General features: G+C 41.0%; 1 protein-coding gene across 6 annotated transcripts in view; it reads right to left on the bottom strand.

Moving 5' to 3' along the window:
* Positions 1-21,667, bottom strand: part of Atp8b4 (ATPase phospholipid transporting 8B4 (putative)) — a 179,434-nt gene that overhangs the window by 78,340 nt on the left and 79,427 nt on the right. For all 6 annotated transcript variants that reach the window (XM_085834475.1, XM_085834473.1, XM_021156332.3 and 3 more), the window contains 3 exons: positions 14,622-14,780; positions 5,078-5,166; positions 2,740-2,936 (listed from right to left, as the gene is read on the bottom strand). In XM_085834475.1, coding sequence (XP_085690601.1) covers positions 2,740-2,936; positions 5,078-5,166; positions 14,622-14,780 — 445 coding nt within the window. The remainder of the gene's footprint in view (positions 1-2,739; positions 2,937-5,077; positions 5,167-14,621; positions 14,781-21,667) is intronic.

The following is a 21,667-nucleotide window of genomic DNA, read 5'->3' as shown; positions in this document are numbered from 1 at the left end:
CTTGCTTCTTGGTCATAATGTTTGTGCAGGAATAGAAACCCTGACTAAGACACAAGGGTACACACAGAACAATGTAATACCTTGAAACAAGAAAGCCATGTTATATAACTTTTACTGTACTATGCGATTATAATTTTTACATTTGTTCACTTTATTGTTAATCTATTACTGTGCCTGATTTGTAAGTTAAACTTCATTATAAATATTTATGCATAAAACAGGAGAAATAGACATGTAATGTTCAGTATGACCAGCAGTCCTGAGCATCTCCTGAGGATCCTGGAAGACATATTGGCCCTGAAATGAGTGGCCACTCTGCAAAAATCACTCAAAGCTTTGAATTGTCTGCAAACCTGGTAGCTCCTTGTAAATTCAAAGCAGTTTTGTAGCAGTTTTTTTTTATTCTCCCATGATGCACTACAAGCCAATAGAAATCTGCAAAATGCATTTACGTTCCTGAGCCTTAAAATAGCCTATAAAGAAGATAGATCTCCTTTTTGCTTAGAAAGAGAGGGTTTAGGGGAGTGGCCGTACTACATGCAGCCCTTTCTTTCACACACACACACACAAAGAGACATACACAGGCACACACACACATGCACACACACACATAGAGAGACATACACATACACACACACGCACACGCACACACACACACACACACACACACACACAACCTGTGGCTGAATCTTTCTAAGCGCATAAACACACTGACAGCATGGAAATATAAGAATAAATGTCTCTGCTCACCTGGAACTGTTAACTGTTCAAAGCGAATCATGACTTTCAACCATATGGCATTAGTTTATGTATTGTACCTTATCCAAAAGCCTAATGGGGGGTTGGAGGGCTTCAGTCTTCATCATAGACACACCTGTTCCTGTATCAGAGTGTTTGAGCACTTAGGACCAAACAGCCTGAAATTTCTTGAAATGCTTTCCCCTCGAGTTGAGATTGATATCAGTAATTCAGCGAGAGGAAAACCCCAGCTTTTTATCCTCACTGGTCCCAAATCACACAGTTTAGAGCCAGGGGAGAAACAAGGTGCAAATATCAGGCAGTGCAGATTTAGATCTTCATTTTGATCTAATGAGAATCTATGTAATCCTGAATGAATCAACTCCCCATTTCAGCAAGAGCTACTTCAGAAGATTTGGGGGATACATAAGTAAGATAAAGTGTGTTTAGTGGCTCATGCAAGACATTAAAAAAGAAAGGAAACATAACCATCTATGGAATGTGGCAAGTCCTCATATTCATGTCATATAGAATGGCAGAGAGCGATTTTGAAATCATAAAAAGCAATGCAAAAAAGACTAGTTTTAAGCAATGAAGTGCTGTACTGAGATCAGATATAAATGATTAATGTACACATAGATCAAAGGTGGGTGCTATTTTTTGAATAGAAAGGAATCCAGAAATCAACAAAGTTGATCATGGCTTTTCTGGCAAAGAATGGCATTTATTGCAGGCTTTATATCAGGATTCAAGCATAAGAGACTCTCAGTACTGAAGATGAGCCAGTAGAATACAGATTACACCAAGTCCAGACTGCCCACAGCTCCAGACCGCCCGGAGCAATCTGTGGTGTTGTGGCCACATGCCCCTACTTCAAGTCAATTTCCCACAACTTGACATTTCAGTTTCCTTACCACTATCCAAAACAAGAGTAAATTTTGTTCATTAACTTTCTTTGTTTCACTGTGGCTTAGTTTTTGGAAAGAGAAAAGAGAAGTTAGTCATAATTAGAGGAGAGTCAGGGCTGGTGGCTTTGTATATTGTTAGTATTGATGGCAAGCATAAAAAAAAAAAAAAAAAAACCAGCCAAGCCTGTCCTCACTCCAGGATCTCAGGGACTGACTCAGTCTTGGTAGGATTGGAATAGAGAATGTCTCAGGTAGACTTACCTAAACCTTGTGGAGCACACTCTGTCACACACATACATGTATGAAGAAAGGGACATGGGTAGAGAGAGAAGAAAACATACTTATGTTTGGAGAAAGAGAACACACAGAAAGAACAAATATTCACTCACAGAAAGGGAAAGAGAACACACACACACAAAGTTGAAGGTTGATACAGACAATGACAGACCATTTTAATATCACTCTGTAAAACTAGATCTAGAAACTATACACCAGAATAGTGGGAATTAAGAACCATAGTTACCTACAATAGCCAGGTACTATCACCTACCTTACTTTGGGTCCTTTCTGTATTTATTTATGATGCTGCCAAAAATAAGGAGACTACTACTCATTAAACTTTAGAGTATGCCAGACATTCATTGAGTCCTCAGATTATCCTATGAGACAGGACTTATATTTTGCCCACTTTTTAAAGTGAAGAAGCTTAAGAAGTTAATGGTGAGGTGATTTTCCCAATGTTACAGGAGTAGTGAGTGGTAGGACAGCACCTGCATCCAGGTATCTGAGGCAGACCAATGGCTGGAAGGCCACATCTCAAGACATCCTGGGTTTTTTTTTTCCTTCCCTTAGACCAACTCAATTTTACTGACCATATTCCATGAGTTTATAGTGCAGTTTATATGTTCCAAAGAAACACATCCCTAAGAAACCATACTAATCAAGAAGAAAATAAAATGCATTTGTTATGATACAAAAATGTACACATTAAACAGCATTGAAGAGCCCAGTTGCCTTATTGCTAACAGATTTAGCCGATCACACTCAGGGTGAGCGATGAAATGACGTCATCCCAGTGCAAACCACAGCTCACCTCACATATAATGAAATGGGCACCAGCGTGTTGAGAATGATGACATATGACCAGAATGTTAAGAATCCAGAGAACAAGAAGCTCCTCTCGCCTTCTCTCCAGAAGAGGGGAGTTCTGAACTGGTCCCCAACTTCACTCTCCATGATTGAACTTCCTACTGCAAGAATAATTCCCAAGCATACCAGAAACCCAAAAATCTGAAATAAAAATAAAAGTATAGAAATTTGGTTAAGGTTAACATGAATCCCAAGTTAGTCACGTCAATACAATCTAACTACAAGTCCATTTCCCATCCGAAATTGTCGTTTGAAAATCAAGTTATACAAACCCTTTCTTACTTACAACCAGGCATATGAATAAAAGTTAGCATTTTATGACCTAGGTATGGCCAGATATCTCACATATACCTCTCACTTGATTCTCTCACTAACTCTCTCTAAGGCAGATGCAACCATTATCCGCAGATTTAAAACAAAATAAAAGGGTAAACACAGAAAAGACCATGTCATAGGCTGACCCTGTCACCCAGTTATCGTCATACCCTTACTCTGTGACAAATCACATACTTCAACGCTTGAAGTCAGAAGACTATGAGACCTCAGTGCCCTGGAAAGCCCAGTTTACATCTGTGATCCAGCTACAATGTACTGTAATGGTTCACCATAGTTGACAGTTTGATGGACTTTAGAATCACCATGGAAACAAGCTTCTGGCCAAGTCTGTAAGGGATTGTCTAGACTGGATTAACTGAAGTGGGAAGACCCACCTACAGGGGGCAGCAACACCCCAGCAGGTGTTCCCAGAGTATTTAAAGGAGAAAGCCACCTGAGCAGCATCCATCTCTCTCAGGTTCCTTACTGTGGGTGCAATGCGATCAGCTGCCTCCTGCTCCTGCAGCTATGCAGTCACTGCCAGGACTGACTACATCCCCAGAACTGTATAACAAACCAAATTCTTCTTCCTTTAAATTGTTTTTGTTGGGCATTTGACAACAGCAACATGATAAGCCACTAGTACACTGACTGATGCTTCCCTTCACCATCTCTGCCTGTCAGAATTCTTAGCTGTAGACCTGTCTGCAAATCCTTACATAAGGACAGAAAGGGCTGGGGGGGGGGGAAGGAGGGTGAGCCAAAACATCTCATGATGTAGTTACTTTGTTTTTTGAAATACTTGAAATAAGTGGGAGGCAAGGTGAAAATGTGTACCAGATTTTAACAGCACCATCTCTACCAGAATTAGAAAAGCAAACATTTTGGAAGTACATCAGAGAGACAATGAAGTCATCAGTACCGAGTCCAAACCCACAGCGACCCAGATGAGGGACTCAAAGGCAGTGTCTTGGGAACGAATTTGTGGTGACTTGTTCTGCTTCTGTATCAGGAGCTCACACAAGCCACTCTGGAGACAGAAAAGGCTCTACAGAGTAGGAATGTGTACATTTTTTCTCCAAGCAAGACTTCCTGATATCTAGAACTATTTGCTTCTTCACTTTCATAAATGAAGTAGGAGAATATGAAGAGGAAGTTGAAAAACAACCTTACTGAAGGTTATTAGAAAAACTAGGTATAAGAGAAAACTTGAACCATGTGTCTCCCATACACTATCAATTTGTATGTATATCATAGTGTCTTCTTCTTTTAATAGTTAGTGCTACAAATTAATTGAATGGAATTACTTTAAACCACTAAAATTAATGATGTTTGGCATTAAATGCCCTACTTAAAAGTCCTTAGGGGATCATCTTATTTACTACCACAAAAAACCAAGGGTGCCACCAGTGACTTTATGCTATGATTGACAGATGATAGATGATAGGTAACAGGCAAACAGATAAAATACATACATACATAATACATACATACATACATACATACATACATACATAGACAGAGAGACAGACAGACAGACAGATTGACAGATAAGACAGGCAGATAGAGCCGGGTGTGGTGGCGCACGCCTTTAATCCCAGCACTCGGGAGGCAGAGGCAGGCGGATTTCTGAGTTCGAGGCCAGCCTGGTCTACAAAGTGAGTTCCAGGACAGCCAGGGCTATACAGAGAAACCCTGTCTCGAAAAACCAAAAAAAAAAAAAAAAAAAAAAAAAGACAGGCAGATAGACAAATATGCTATTCTCACCAAGAGAACTAGAGTACTAGTCAACCTGTCAGTGATCCACTCATATCTCTAACATACTCACCAACCTGTCAGTGATTTAGCCATAGCACTAGACTATGCATCAACCTGTCATGGACTCACCCATAGTCATAGAGTACTTGTCAACCTCTTAATGATTCGTCCACAGCACAAAAGTACTCATTGCCCTGACAGAAACTTACCCACAGGACTAGGGTATTCATCAGTCTGTCAATGCTTGTCCTTTTAAACTTTGTCTTACCACTGTTCTGCATTAGTTTAGTGTCTGGACCTGTAAAAGAGTAACATTTCTGAAACAAAATCAATCTAATGGCAGGAATCAATACATATCTCCCAATAATAACTATTAATGTTATAAATTGCCCCAATCAAAAGGCACAGGCTAGTATACTTGCTCAAAAAGAAGGAAAGATCTACTTGCTACCTTCTAGAAACACACCTGACCACAAAGGGCAGAAGCTACATTAGGTTTAAAGAATGGAAAATGTATTCCAGTCAAAAGGAACCTATAAAAAACAACCAGTTGTTACTGCTCTAATGTCTGACAAAATAAAATTTAAACCCAAACTAGAGAGCAGACATAAAGTCACTTCATATTGAAACCACACAGTTAGGACACTTGATCTTTGACAAAGATGCCAAAATATATACAGTGGAAAAAGAAAGCATCTTCAATAAATGGTGCTGGTCTAACTGGCTGTCTGTATGGAGAAAAATGAAAATAGAACCATATTTGTCACCTTTCAAAAGCTCAAGTCCAATTGAATGAAGGACCTCAACATAAAACCGGATATACTGAATCTAATAGAAGAGAAAGTGGGAAAGAGTCTTGAACTCATTGGGATCATGGGAAATTTCCTAAACAGAACTCCAATGGTTCATGCTCTAAGATCAAAAATTGATAAATGGGACCTCATGAAACTGGAAAGCTTCTGTAAGGCAAAGGACACAGTCAATAAGACAAATCAGCAACCTACAGATTGGGAAAAAAAAAAAACTTCACTAACGCCACATCTGATAAAGGACTAATATTCAAAATATATAAAGAACTCAAGAAGCTAACCACCAAAAAAAAAAAAATCAAACAACCCAATAAAAAAATGGGATATAGAACTAAACCGAGAATTCACAAAAGAGGAAACTAGAATGACTGAGAACTACCTAAAGAAATGTTTAGAATCCTTAGTGATCAGAGAAATGCAAATCAAAACAACCCTGAGATTCCACCTTACACCAATCAGAATAGCTAAGATCAAAAACTCAGTGGTGACAGCACATGTTGGCAAGAATGTGGAGAAAGAGGAACACTCTTCCTTTGCTGGTAGGATTGCAAACTGGTACAACCACTCTGGAAATCAATCTGGAGGTTCCTCAGATAATTGAAAATAGATCTACCTGAAGACCCAGCAATACCACTCTTGGGAATATACCCAAAAGATGCCCCATCATTCCATAAGGGCACATGTTCCACTGTGTTCATAGCAGCCTTATTTGTGATAGCCAGAAGCAGGAAACAACCAGATGTCCCACACCAGAAGAATGGATACAGAAAATGTGGTTCATTTTCACAATGGAATACTACTTGCTATTAAGAATGAGGACATCTTTAGCTTTGCAGGCAAATGGATGGAACTGGAAAATATCATCCTGAGTGAGGTAATTCATACCCAAAAGGACATGCATGGTATGTACTCACTAATAAGTGGTTATTATCCCAAAAAAAAGTACAGAATACACAAGATACAATCCACAGAACTCAAAAAGATCAACAAGCTGAAAGGCCCAAGTGAGGACATCTCAATCCCACTTGGGAGGGAAAAGAAAGAAATCACAAGTGGGGAAGGAGGGGCCTGGGAGGGAAAGTGGATGGGAGTGGTGGGAGGGAGAGGGGAACCTGATCTGTTATTGGGTGAGGGAAAAGGACTGAAACCCTGAGGGACAGCAGAAAGAATGGAAATATGGAGATAGGAGGTTGGGGGGCCCCTCCGGAATGCAACAGAGACCTGGGAGGTGAGAGACTCTCAGGACTCAATGGGAGGGACCTTAGATGAAATGCCAGACAGTAGGGAGATGGAATTTATAGAGCCCACCTCCAGCAGGAAGACAGAGCATCAAGTGAGAGAGGGGGTTGCCATCCCACAGTCAAAACTTTGACCCATAATTGTTCTTTTCTGGAAGAACTGCAGGGATGGAAATAGAGATGAGCCTGAGAAAAAGAAGGTCCAGTGACAGGCCCAAAGTGGGATCCAGGTCAAGGGGAGGTCCCAAGGCCTGACACTGTTACTGAGGCTATGGAGTGCTCACAAAAAGGGACCTATCATGACCATACTCCAGAAGACCCAACAAGCTGCTGAAAGAGTCAGATGCAGATATTTGCACTCAACCAATGAACAGAAGCTGCTGATCCCTGTGGTTGAATTAGGGAAGGCTGAAAGAAGCTGAGTGGGAGGACAGTCCTGTAGGAGGACCAGCAGTCTCAATTATCCTGGACCCCAGAGATCTCTCAAACACAGGACCACCAACCAAGCAGCATACACCAGCTGATATGAGACTCCCAACACACATACAATAGAGGACTGCCAGGTCTGGGTTCAGAGAAGATGCACCTAACCCTCAAGAGACAGGGAGTTTAGAGGTCTGGTAGGGTGGGGGCTGGGGGGGGGGTAGAGACATTCTTGTGGAGATGGGGTGAGTAATAAAATCTGGAGTGTAAAATAAATAAATAAATAAATAAATAAATAAATAAATAAACGGCAAAAATGTCTGGTACCCTCGCCTCCCTGCATCTGCTCTGTCCTGAATACTAGTCAGCGTTCCCCTGCACCTCCCACCCCAATAGTGCACTCATTTAAAGACCTACTGTCCATTTACAAGCATTACAAATACCATAGGCAATACTCTATGCTCCCCATATATGTATTTTAAATATTAATTATTTATTCTGCCTCTTTTTTTATAGATGAAGGATGTGTGGGGTTTTTTTAATTAGGTATTTATTTCATTTACATTTCCAATGCTATCCCAAAAGTCCCCCACCCACTCCCCCACCCACCCACTCCCACTTCTTGGCCCTGGCATTCCCCTGTACTGAGGCAGATAAAGTTTGCATGACCAATGGGCCTCTCTTTCCAGTGATGGCTGACTAGGCCTTCTTTTGATACATATGCAGCTAGAGACACGAGTTCCGGGGGAGTACTGGGTAGTTCATATTGTTGTTCCACCTATAGGGTTGCAGATCCCTTTAGCTCCTTGGGTACTTTCTCTAGCTCCTCCATTGGGGGCCCTGTGATCCATCCAATAGCTAACTGTGAGTATCCACTTCTGTGTTTACTAGGCCCCAGCATAGTCTCACAGAGACAGCTCTATCTGGGTCCTTTCAGCAAAATCTTGCTAGTGTATGCAATGGTGTCAGCGTTTGGAGGCTGATTATGGGATGGATCCCCGGATATGGCAGTCTCAAGATGGTCCATCCTTTCATCTCAGCTCCAAACTGTGTCTCTATAACTCCTTCCATGGGTGTTTTGTTCCCAATTCTAAGAAGGGGCAAAGTGTCCACATTTTGGTCTTCGTTCTTCTTGAGTTTCATGTGTTTAGCAAATTGCTGCTGGTTTCCCTAAAGGGCTTGGAATAAAGACTAAACTTTTACACATAAACTTCAAGGTCTACACTGCCCGACTGCTCCTGAACCTCCCGTCACACTCCCAGGAACATCTCCTGTGCTTTCTGCTCTCCATCAGAGCTCTGAAGGTTTTCTGACCTCACTACACCACACTTTGGCCCACGGTTTGCCTTTGGGGTACTAGCTCTCTGTTTTCCTTGTATGCTCTACTTTCTTCTACTTTCCTAGCTCCTCGCTTTGTTTATATTGGTCTTTATATCTAAGCTCAGAAAGCCTTCCCTAAAGTCAGTGTTTAATCACATTCCTCCATTTTAACTCTGTAGTGAGTACACAAGCATTTGATCAGCACTCACCTGTGTTTCAGATTATAGAACCACCACCATGATTATTTGGGATCAACATATTAATAATATTAAATAATGTCTATTATACAAGACTGAAAGCTACATGAGTAAAGAGAATATATTTAGTTTTTTCCTATAGTTAATCCCTAATCAATGAACATTGCACTAGGAGTGAAGAGTACCTAGCAAGTGTTTGGCATTCAGTAAATAATTAAATATCTAGTAAATTTAACATTTGTTATATTTTGGGCATTGTGCAAATGTACTTTTATTTTAAGAATGTCTTAGAAGTATATTGTATTTACATCATTTCTACCTTTCCTCCTTCCCAACTCCTCCTGTGTCCTCTGCCACTCCCTCTCAAATTCATTGTGTCTTCATCTATACACACACACAAACATTACATATATATATATGTCATCCCTGGAGAAGGCAGAGTCAGCTAGTGCTTATTGAGCAATAAATTAGATACAATAATCTTCAGCTCACCAATAATGAAATAAGCCTAAGGAATTTAACTTTCCTGCAAATTCTATACATTCTATACATTCTATAAGCCCAGAGATAGAACTTAATCTCAATATACCTAACTCTAAACCTCTTGCTCTGAATTATTACTTATAAACTACATGAGACAATAAACCAATGCATATTCAATACTGTACCTCATTCGGGATCCTAACAGAAATCACCGAATAAGCACAATTATAGAAGAATTTATGTAGAAATTCTACAACGTATGAGGAGGGGCACATTGGAAGCAGAAGACTCATACAGCAAGGCAGGCTCAATAGCTATCAAACTGTTTCTCCACCTAAGCCAGCACGAGACAGGGAAAGAAGACTTATTATTGGATCCTAAAGGTAGGAACAATAGGTTTACAGCCTTTACAGCAAGAGTGATCTTATGTTGAAGGGCCCAACCAATCTGAAACAACTACATAGAGATGTATAGTGAATAAATACTTAGGATTTAATAATTTGTCTCCTTTTAATTCCTTTCATGACTCATCAAGACAAAAAAAAAATTAAGGGAAGCCATAATATCATGGCTTTATATTCAACCACAGGTACCAGCCGGCAAAGCAAAGAGAAGGCTGGAAAGTGAGGAGATAAGACCTATGGATGAATGACAGTGAGCACGGAGACTTTATCTGCACCAAGATGGCTTCAGACTCTACAGACTCCTTGAGTGAGTATGGCCCCTTCCCTCAGAAACAAGCTTTGACCTCATCTTGAGCACAAAGGAGACCCACCAGAGAAGCATGGCCAGGTGTTCATATGGGTTCAACTTAGGAATGAGAGGTTTGTAAAAGGAACCATGCCTCTGAACTCTATCTCCATGCCTCCTATCAATGTGGACAAGTAGCATTTAAAAATAAGAGAAGGAGCAGGCAGTGGTGGCGCACGCCTTTAATCCCAGCACTCAGGAGGCAGAGGCAGGTGGATTTCTGAGTTCCAGGACAGCCTGATCTACAGAGTGAGTTCCAGGACAGCCAGGGCTACACAGAGAAACCCTGTCTCAAAAAAACAAGAAAAATATAAGAAGGATTAATAATTAATTTTTGATTCAGTTTTCACAAGATCTAAGAACCAACTAGAACTTGTTTCTTGTCCCAATGTCTTAAGACTTGAAACCCATCTCATGAAACCCATCTATTCAGCATTGACATGGACAAAAACAACTCAGAATTCCTCTGCTTGCCAGTATTCTTGTTAAGCTCTCTATTAACTAAAGCCAATGCAGGCTTTACAAATGTCCACCTGACCAAGGTCCCATAAAAGTGAACACCCAGAACATATCATAAAAGAATAGAGAGCTCACTCTCTCCTCCCCAAATACAGAGAATAGTCGAGTATTCCTAGCTCAGCCGATAGAGTGGTCAGTGTTCTCTGAATTGTGGATAAAAGAATCAAGAAGTGGGCATGGGAAAAATACTGTCAAACATCCTCTTCCATACCCATCATCATTGCACCTGAGAAATATATTCTAGTGTGCTCATGATTACCCTGTGCTACCACAGAGGGAAGAGCATAGGAAGTCTTATAGCCAGGATTAGAACCTGGAGCATCTAAACAACCTGAACCCACATCTGCCTGACCCCTACTCTGGAAACCTCTGCTCAACACACCTCCTTCCATTAATATAAGAGGATTTCCCCAGAGACAGTCTTATGAAGGAGATCTTAACCCTCAGAAGTGGCTCTCCACAGCTGTCCTCGCATATATAATATGACTCAAAGTCTTGTGCTAGTCACTCAGATCAACATTATACAAATAAAATGAGCTTTTGAATGACAGCCCATCCCTGGGGTGAGGTTTCCCCACATCAGTGATAACAGGGATTGAACAAGAGAATGTTTTCCAAAAGACCTTTCAGATGGGGAGACCATTTTGAGATCTCCATGCTCTTTAACAGAAAGTAGAGGAAATGTATGAGTAAGCTCGCCTTTTTACTTCTCTGCAGGACAGAAGAAACTATGACATAAATAACCATAGACTTATCTACCTCACTGATGCAAAAAGCACCTGGCTATTACAAATAAAGCTGCTATGAACATAGTGGAGCAAGTGTCCTTGTGGGATGGTAGAGCATCTTTTGTGTATATGCTCAAGAGTATAGCTGGGTCTTGAAGTAGAACTATTCCCTGTTTTCTGAGAAAAGGCCAAATTGATTTCCAAAGTGACTATACAAGTTTACACTCCCACCAGCAATGGAGGAGGAGGAGTGTGTTCCCCTTGCTCCACATTCTCGACAGCCTGTGCTTTCTCTTGAGGTTTTGATCTTAGCCATTCTTATGGATAAAAGATGGGATCGGATCACAGAGTTGTTTTGATTTGCATTTCCCTGATGACTAAGGACTTCGAACATTTCTTTAAGTGCTTCTCAGCCATTCAAGATTCCCTGTTGAGTATTCTGTGTCCCATTTTTAAAATTGGGTTGTATGGGTTGTTGTTGTCTAGCTTCTTGAGAACTTTGTAAATTTGGGGTATTAGACCTCTGTCAGATGTAGAGTTGGTAAAGTTTTTTCCCAACCCATAGGCTGTCATTTTGTCCTATTGACAGTGTCCTTTGCCAGGCCTCCCTGCACATATGTAGCAGATGTGCAGCTTAGTCTTCATGTGGGTCCTAAACAACTGGAGCAGTGGTTGTCCCAAAAGCTGTTGCCTGTAAGTGGGATATGCTCTTCTAGCTGGGCTGCCTTGTCTGACCTCAGTGAGAGAGGATGTGCCTGTTCTCACAGAGACTTGATGTGCCAGGGTGGGGCGATACCCAGGAGGGCCCCACCTGCTCAGAGGAGAAGGAAAGAAGGGATACGGGAAGGATTGTGGGAAGGAGTGACTGGGAGGGGGGAAGCAAGCAGGATGTAAAGTGAACTAAGTAAAAGTAAATAAATGAATAAATAAATATTATAAAAAGAAAAAAAGCATCTGATAAAAGAATCATGGTTTACGAGGTTCAACCTCAGACAAAAAGCCTATTCTGCTTCATTTCTAGAGATTTGCTGGGTCTTTACACACGACAATGCCTAAGAGCAAAAGCAATGCTCAGACCCACAGCTGACGATATTTAGCAGCAACTAAGAAGACTTGTTCTAGTTTTAGAATACATTTAGCCTTTAATGAGCATTTTTGTTACTGATGTTGTTATTGTTGTTGTTGTTAAAGAAAGTCAGTTAAGAAAAACAATTTAATTTCAGCTACACATATAATCAACAGACATAAAGCACATCTTATCACAATAAGCAGAATTTGTTTTCTAATCAAAGGCTAGAAAATGAACCTGTGAGTAAACACAAGGACACTACTCAACTATGTCCATAGCGGCTTTATTCATAATAGCCAAAAACTGGAAACAACTTCGGCGTCCCTCAACCAAAGAATAGATAAATATGGTTCATTTATACAATGGAGTATTATTCAGATGTTTAAAAAATGTCATCATGATATTTGCAGACACGTGGATGGAACTAGAACTCATCCTGAGTGAGGTAACCCAGACCCAGCGAAACAGATACATACTCCGTTATAAGTGGATATTAGCTGTTAAATAAAGGAAAATCACGCTACACTACACAGAGCCCAGGGAGGCTAAATACCAAGGAGGGCTCTAAGGGAGATGAGTGGCTCTTCCTGGGACAAGGAAATAGAATAGATGGACTGGGAGCAGGAGGGGTCAGATGGGGAAAGATGACTGAAATTGGGGAGGGAGACATTAGGGGTATGGTGTGGAAGTCTAGTACAGTGGAAACTTCCTAAAACCTAAGAGGATGACCCTAGCAAGGACTCTTAGTAATGGAAGATAGGAGCCTGAACCCATCATTTCTGTAACCAGGCAAGACTTCCAGTGGTAGAATTGGGACACCAACCCAGCCACAAAACTTTTGATTTACAACCTGTCCTGCTGGCAAGATGTGATGGGGCAATGGTGGTTCAGAGCTTGTGGGAGTGGCCAGACAATGACTAGTCTGACTTGAGGCCCATGCCATGAGAGAGAGAGACCATCCCAGACACTTCCTGGATAGCCAGGAAGCTGGATAGAATCAAACACAACTGGCAAAATTTTAAAAAAAAAAGCAACAATGAAATGATTCCTAATAATATTCCCCTATACTTCCTATACTTATAGATCAGTGCCTAACCCAATAGACATGGAGACTTCCTCTGGCAGCTGATCAAAGAAGATGCAGAGACCCACAGCCAAACATTAGTAGAGCTTGGGAAACCCCCACAAAAGAGGGGGAGGAAGGATGGTTGGAGCCAGAGGGGTCGAGGACACCAGGAGACTGGAGTAGTAATCACAGAGCCTCCATGGGCCAGCACTAGGTCCTCTGGATATATGTTATGGTTGTTTAGCTTGACGTTTTGTGGGGCTGCTAGTGGTGAGAGCAGGGATATTTCTGACTCTTTTGTCTGTTCTGGGACCTTTTTCCTCCTGCCAAGTGGCCCTGTCCAGCCTTGATGTGAGGATTTGTGTCTAGTCTTATTGTATCTTGTTATGCTGTGTTCAGTTGATATCCCTGGAAAGCCTGCTCTTTTCTGAAGGGAAACTGAGAATAATGGATCTGGGAGGAAGGGAGGTCGGGGAGGAACTGGGAGGAGTGGATGGAAGGAAGGCTGTGGTCCAGATGTATTGTATGAGAAAAGAATAAACAAAAAGAAAAAACAGAGGGGAAGAAAGAGTGGGAGAATCTCTCTTCCTACCTGCTTCCCTCCTACCTTCCTTCCTCCCTCTCTCCCTTTCTCCCTCCCTCCATCCCTCCTAGCCCCATTAAGTGCAGCCTTCAGACCCATCTGTCCTGGTGACAAACAGAAATGATTGCTCTCCAAGAAAACTTTTCTCAAATGAGCCACTTGACCTTCTCAAATGACAAACAATATAGCCTGCAACGGAAGGAAGGGATTTCTTTCATATTGATCTTCGCTTTTAAGGGCACATTGATTATACAGACTGGCAGATAAGGCTTATATGATGGGGTAAAAGAGAAACAAACAGAACAGTGGGTGTGCAGATACCATCAGAGACTGAAGGTTTCAGCCTCCTTCAGAATGAATTCCACATGTCACTGGTTCCCACACACTGGGACCACATGGATTACACTCAGAGTACTGCTGTCTCCTCTGGGAGTCCCACATGCTGGCATCACCTCAGGAGCCAAGGCTCAGCACTCATTAAAAACTCAGTGCACATTCACATCCATAGAGAACCAGGGACTTTGTGGGAAGGGATGGCACAGAGATGGCCCGAGTCTAGACACTGTACCTGCAAAAAGAACCATTCCAAAGCACCAGCTGGTGTTCCGCAGGACGCAGCCTCTCAGGATTATCTTCTGGTTGCTGAGGGTGTGCTTGCTGTCCTTCCAAGAGAGGACCCCAGAGAATCTGTCTAACTTGTTGTTAGGCGCCTCACACCTGACGATCCCTGGAAAACAAGCAGCCCCATCAGACCCACTGTGAGCTCACTTCAGAAGCCCACCATGCTATTTACTACCCTGCTGTTGGTATGCAAGACATTGATTGTCCTTCTCTTTCAGAAAGCATGCTGTTACACATGCAAGACTGTGCTGGGAGAAAATAAGCTACAACATGCAAAAAAAAAAATCATAAAATACATCAAATATTTTGAAGCAAGATTCTCTATACTGACCAGATAAGAACAGAACTTCCATGGTGCGTGAGACTTTTTTTCCCTTAAAAATCTTTAAAAGTATTCATCTTTACTCTTAGGATATACCAAAATGACCTTTTACAAGTATAAAATGATCGATGTCCACTTTTTTTCTCACTGTTCTGTGAACTGCTGAAAGGGTTAAGATGCCACAGTTTTGGCTTCATGACAAAAGTTAAACACTTTTCTATGTTCACGTAAGGACTTGGGATCTTAGCAACCACACCCTAAGGAAACTAACTTTCATTTATTCCCTAAGTGGAGACTCCTTTCAAGGGCCCCAGGCCTCTTATGTTGATTTGATTCAGAGTTCTGTGGACTCTCAAAGGCACCACATAGCTTGCTCAACCTAGCCAAAAAAAATGTTCCTTTGCGGGGAGGCGGTTGTTGTTGTTGTTGTTGTTGTTGTGTTTGCTTGTTTTTATAACCCCAAGAAAGGGAATGTTCATTCCAAATCAATGAACTGGTCCACTCTATTATTTCAAGCCGAATAGGCACATTCAGGGTTGGGTTGTCTGGACAGAAAGGGGAAACAAATGATTTTCATGGACCTCTTCACAAGATGTAACTATTAGATTAAATACATTTACAAACAAACGGGCTACATTTTTAGAAGTGATGACTACAAAGCTACAGAACAGTGGAATGCTGGGAAAGGACAGAGGGAAGAAGGAAAAGAGACAGGGAAAGAGGAAAAGGGAGCTGAGGTAAGATCAGCTAGCATCTTGCGAGTTTACTGTCTCACAAGCCACAAAAGTGCATTTTAAAACCAGAAGCCAAAATGGTAGCTTGGAAAATAAGAAAAAGGGGGGGGGGCGGTTAGGAGTCAGTCTTTAGCATTGGTTGAGGAGACCAGGGAAGCCAAGATGGCATCTATGTCAGCTTTTTTTTTTTCCTGTACTGAGAACCTGACAATATCAAATAAAGAAATAAATCAAATAAAGTGGTTTGGGCTCACAGCTCTGGAGACTTCTGTTTATAATCAATTGATCCAGATACTTGAAGTCTGTGGTGGCACATTATGGAAGGAGTGTGTGGAAAGCAGTTTCTCCTACAGTAAGTGCCCCTCAAGGACACACGTGGCAAATGACCTCCCACTAGGCCACACACCCTAAAATTCCACCCCACACAGTAACACTGATCTGGACACTGTGCCTTCTGGGCACTGAGACTTAAGAGCTAAAACATAGCAGACGGGGCCCCACCCTCTCTCCCAGCCACCTTCTGATACTGAAGAGACTTCCTGTAATGCCTGTCCTTCCTAGAATACTGCTCTCGTTTTGGAGTTCATAGACGCAGATGCAGCTATAATTCAAGTGGCCTGACTACTCCCGACCAGCCAGGCTATTCCTATTTCAAAGACACCAAAAAAAAAACCCTCTCTAACCCCACCTTACCATTTCCCAATTAGCAAAAAGTTGGCCTAAAGTGCCTCTATTTGGTCATTCTCTGGGCCTTCCCAGACTTCCAATACTAAATGAAAGCCTGCTAGCCTGGATTTCAAAGAGACAAACAACCTGCACAAGGTTCCTTTATGACCAAGTAGCTGAATTGTGGTTAGCTCTCGTTATAGCTTATTTGTTCATTTAAAAGTAAATTAAAACTGATTTGAACTGAGTCGAGTCATTTGGAAAACTCTGCTATGGCCCCAGAGGCTTTTTCTAAATTCTCAGATTTTGTGATCATCTTTTCCTTGACCAATAACTTGTATTTCCGAGTTTCACATAGCCTTGAATTGAGGAGGCCTCACCGGCAAAACCTGCACAAATAACAGGCTGACAGAAGCCCTTGAAGTCTATTCCAGTTTCTTCACCCAAGACTCAATTTCCCAAACTTTAAATTTGGCCACTGTTCAAAAAAAAAAAATGTACTTTGAACAAAAAAAACAACATGATACACGTCCTTGCCAATAACAATATAAAGAGCAGGTCTGTTTGATCATTTTCATGGTCGTAAGCAAAGGCTGACAAGGAGATAAATTCAACCTTGAACATTTTGGCTCACTACGTCCAGCAAGAAGACTTGCTCTCATTTGGCTTTAGGCTGAGGGTGCCTTTCTGTACAGGGACTATAGGGCCAAGTTTAATATGAGCCTCTGGAGGCCAAATCCCAGCACAGCTTTCTAAGAGTATGGCCCCACTCTCCAAGTTCTAAACACAGGGGCCCATCATAATGAGACATTGGGAACAAAGCCAAACTATTTTTTACCCAACAAAAAAAGGAAATGCTACTCCCCATTTCTTAGTTCTATTGGCATAAAATATGAAAGTTCCCATTTCTCTTCCTCTCTTTCCAAAGGGGTGACCAGCTTCCTTTGTGGGAAACACTATACTCATCTCCATGCATTCCCACAACTTACCGTACTGTCTACGTAATAAAATCTAAAAATATTTATTGGAGATATAGTTTTTTTAAAAAATGGTTTAGTTCCAGGACAGCCAGGACTACACAGAGAAACCCTGTCTCGGAAAAAACAACAAACAAACAAACAAACAAACAAACAAAAAAGGTTTCAAGGAAGGAGTTGTAGGGGCTGGGCAGATAATCAGTAGCTAAGAGCATTTGCTGCTCTTACAGAGAACCCATATTCAGTTTCCTGCCCCTCATGGCAGCTTTAACTCCAGTGTCAGGGGATCTGATTCCTTCTTCTGCATATAAGAGCACCAGATACGTGCATGGTATATACATTATATACATGTAAATAAAATACTCGGACACATAATTTTCTTTTAAAAGGAAAGAAGCTGAGAGATGACAGTGAATCTATGATAAACTAAAAGGTAGGTATATTTTGACAGGAATCATAAAATTGGGATTTGAATACCAAATATTTGAATACCAAATAGTATTACCCAACTGTAACATAAGCCAGGTAGAATGATGAAAACAGGCAGTGACTTCATCAGAAACAAGCAAAAATATTTTCCACCAACAAAGCCTAAGACCCAAGAGAGGCTGCCCTGGGGTCCTGCTTTCTTCTTTTTAGTTCCATCCAAGAAAGAGGTGGGAAATGGCTGCAAAGTGTGAGAAAGCCATTCGGGGGAAACAGGATCATTTCTCACATAGTCATCTTAGCTGGGAATGATAAAACGTTGTTGGGGGTGCCTCAATCATAAAGTGTAATCATAATCAAAGTAGTTAATCTCATTTCCCCCTCTAAAGAGAAGACATCGATTATAGTTCATCCACTATAATGGCACAGGGAAACCTATACTGAGCAAAATCTACAAGTTCCTATTTTGAACTTTCCTTGGCACTTTTAAATTCCAAATTCAGCCTGCTGGATTACTGCTTAACTACCAATTTGTTAAGTCTCTCAAACTATTTACTCAAAGAGGAAATATGGAGTTTACCAATAAAAATTTTTAGTACAAAATATCCCAAGATTTTCCAAAACTAGCTTTACCTTTTCTGCATATTATTAGTGATGTCTCTTGATTGTCCACTGCAACTCTACCACAGGACAGGCTGCACACTGAATAGGGTGCCATTATTGCTGATTAAGAGTTTCCCTGGCCAAGAAATTCTCAATGTTTAGGCGATTACCCACTACTGTTGGGCTGATAAGTGGAATAACCTTTTCCCTTAAAAAGACAGTCTCTGAAGCCAAATGATTCTATTTGAGTTCTTGGAGGCCAAACCCCTGTACAACCTTCTCAACACTGAGTCATGAGCCATCCAATATTAACACCACAACGGCCATATTAGTACCACCAGTCAAAAGGAAGTTGTCCTTCATGTCTGTTACTGAGATCCATCGTCCTGTGTATAAGCTATGTTGTGTAGGACTGGACTTCTGTCCACTTGACTGGAAGAGTTTTCAGGTAAGTTTTGTAAAGTCACAAAGTGTTAACCAAGCCCATGTATTTATTTACTCAGTTATTTACTTATTTGTGTATTTTAACCAAGAAGAGATGTCATTTTTCTTTGTTTGAATTACACACATGCTGTTCTTTACAGAAAAGACCACAAAATACACAAAGATTCCTAACGAAAGAGTCAACCCTTCTCTGGTTCAGAACTGGTATTAACAGTCACACAAAATATGTAAACGTGTCACTAGTTGCGAAACACAGACCACAGTTCAGTCAGTAACAATATACAAAAGAGTCTTGAACACATTCAAGCACATGTATATTAGGGGATTTCCCCCAAGGTGTAAAAACATCTGGCTTACAAATATGTAATTAACAAATATTTCCATGTAGTTGTTTATAAATGTTGTTTGGTTCCCATAAGACACCATGAAAAGCCTAGTGAAACTAAATTTTTTATGTATTATAGTATTACTAGATCAAATTACATATTTTCTTATAAAGTTCAACAGACTACATACTATTTTTTTCAGATATTTGAAATGGATAAGATATTTATTTGCATGGGAACTCTTCAAATAAACAGAAAATCTACCAAAACCTGCTCCTACTCTGTGTTTGGACAGTGCCTCTAAATGCTTTATCCTGATGAAATTCGAAGGCACTGAGAACTTTGATAATTTCAAATAAATATAGAGATAGTTTGATTTCTCATAATCAGCTTACCTTATTTTTAAATGTTTCTATCCCCTCATAAGCTAAGCTGTGACACACCACCCTCTGTGTCTAATGCTGTTCCAGGTTGTGGTTTAGAGCCCATGGTTTTGTGTCCTTTCTTAGAACAGGATTTTCCATCAGCTTTTGGTTTGCATTCTGACTCCTCTACTTAATAGTCACATGACACAGGCAATATTCTATCTACCTGAGTCTCAGGTTCCCTATGTACAAATTGAAGTTAGTGATAATTTTTCCTTCAAGGGCTAGCAAGATAAAGTTGGGGAGATGGTTCAAAGGTTAAAGCACTTACTGCACAAGAATGTAGATCTGAGTTAGGATGTCTGACACCCACGATAAAAACAAACAAACAAACAAAACAAACAAACAAACAAAAACAAACAACAAAAAAAAAACAGGCATGGAAGCATGTGGCTGTGTAGTCCCAGTATTGGGAAGCAGAGACCAGCTCATGTGATTCATTGGGTTAGGCTCAGTAAGAGACTCCTCAACAAAACAAGAGCAATAGAGAAAGACACTCAATGCACACACAAACACAAAAGCACACTCGTCTGCACACACACCTACATACATACACACGCACACACACGTTCATGTTCCGGGCCTGAGTACATTAGCAATCACCTAACTAAAGGCCTCTTTGGGAAGAGCCCACAGACTCTTTAGCATTGTATGAAATATACATTTGCCAAACAAATAAACGAACAAAAGAATGAATGGACATAAACTGGTAAATATCTGTTCCAAATCTCAACTTTGACAGTCGCCCACTGCAAAGGTGGTTTAACTACATGTCCAATTTACCAATGCTTCAGTGGCAGAGTCACTCTACAGCCAATGACCTCCCTAGCTTTTAGCCAAGTTTATACCACCAAGCATGTATTCCTTCCAATGGAGCAGATCTCATATTCATCCAAAAGTTGTTGGTAACCCTCAGATCTCATACCAGTGGACATGTGTTTCTGCACAGGTAAGTATTGTTGTATACATAATCTACAGCTGGGTAAGATCATTGGCAATTTGTCTTCCCCAAAATTCTGCATAGCACCTTCCAACACCTTCTGGTACCTTCTAGTGCTTTGAACATTAACCAAAGGGAGGAAACTTCCTGCTCAATTCCAGCTTTATTGTTCTGTGTTTTATAAACAAATACATGAGGTGTCTTCAGCTCTAGAGTTTTACTGTCTGGTTCTGGTGAGCAACCAAGAGCAATGGCGACAATCAACCAACAGTGATGGGATAGTCAACAAATAGTGATGGGATAGTCAACCAACAGTGATGGGGATAGTCAGCCAACAGTGATGGGATAGTCAGCCAACAGTGATGGGGATAGTCAGCCAACAGTGATAGAATAGTCAACCAATAGTGATGGGATAGTCAGCCAACAATGATGGGGATAGTCAGCCAACAGTGATGGGGATAGTCAGCCAACAGTGATGGGAATAGTCAACCAACACTGATGGGGATAGTCAGCCAATAGTGATGGAATAGTCAGCCAACAGTGATGGGGATAGTCAACCAACAGTGATGGCAATAGTCTGCCAAGAGTGATGGTGATAGGCTATGTTGTTCTGCCGACTTCCAGGTGCTAAGCATTCACTTTCGCTGTTTGAATACTCCAACTCCAGTGATAGGCTAGGGCCTGATGTCCCTCCTCCTTACCATGCCTTCATGAACCTTCCATTGCACTCTCTGTGGAATTCATTTCCAGCTTAATTTCATTTTGAGCTTTCTTCAGCAATTCTATCTCTTCACTGAATTTTATCCTCATATCCTGTATTGACTTCCTGATTTTAGCATCTGTCTGTGTGTATACTTCTGGAATCCATTCAGCTCCTTATTACTGTCTTCTTTAAATCCCTACAGGAATTTGTTCATGCTCTCTATGACATTCTTGGAATATATTTTTTCAATTATTTTTCTGGAGTTTTGTCCAGATGGCTTTCATTTGGGACCATGTGTGTGTACTGTGTGTGAATGTATGTGTGCTCGCATGTGTACAGGTATGTTTGTGGGCAGAGTCCCTCGCTGAACCTAGAGCTCGCCATCTCTGGTTGTCTAGCTGGCCAGTTTGCTCACAGAATCCCTTGT

This window comes from Mus caroli, unplaced genomic scaffold, assembly GCF_978045245.1.
Source record: "Mus caroli unplaced genomic scaffold, Mus_caroli_1 scaffold_2, whole genome shotgun sequence".
Lineage (NCBI taxonomy): Eukaryota > Metazoa > Chordata > Mammalia > Rodentia > Muridae > Mus > Mus caroli.
This window is presented reverse-complemented; position numbering and strand designations above follow the sequence as displayed.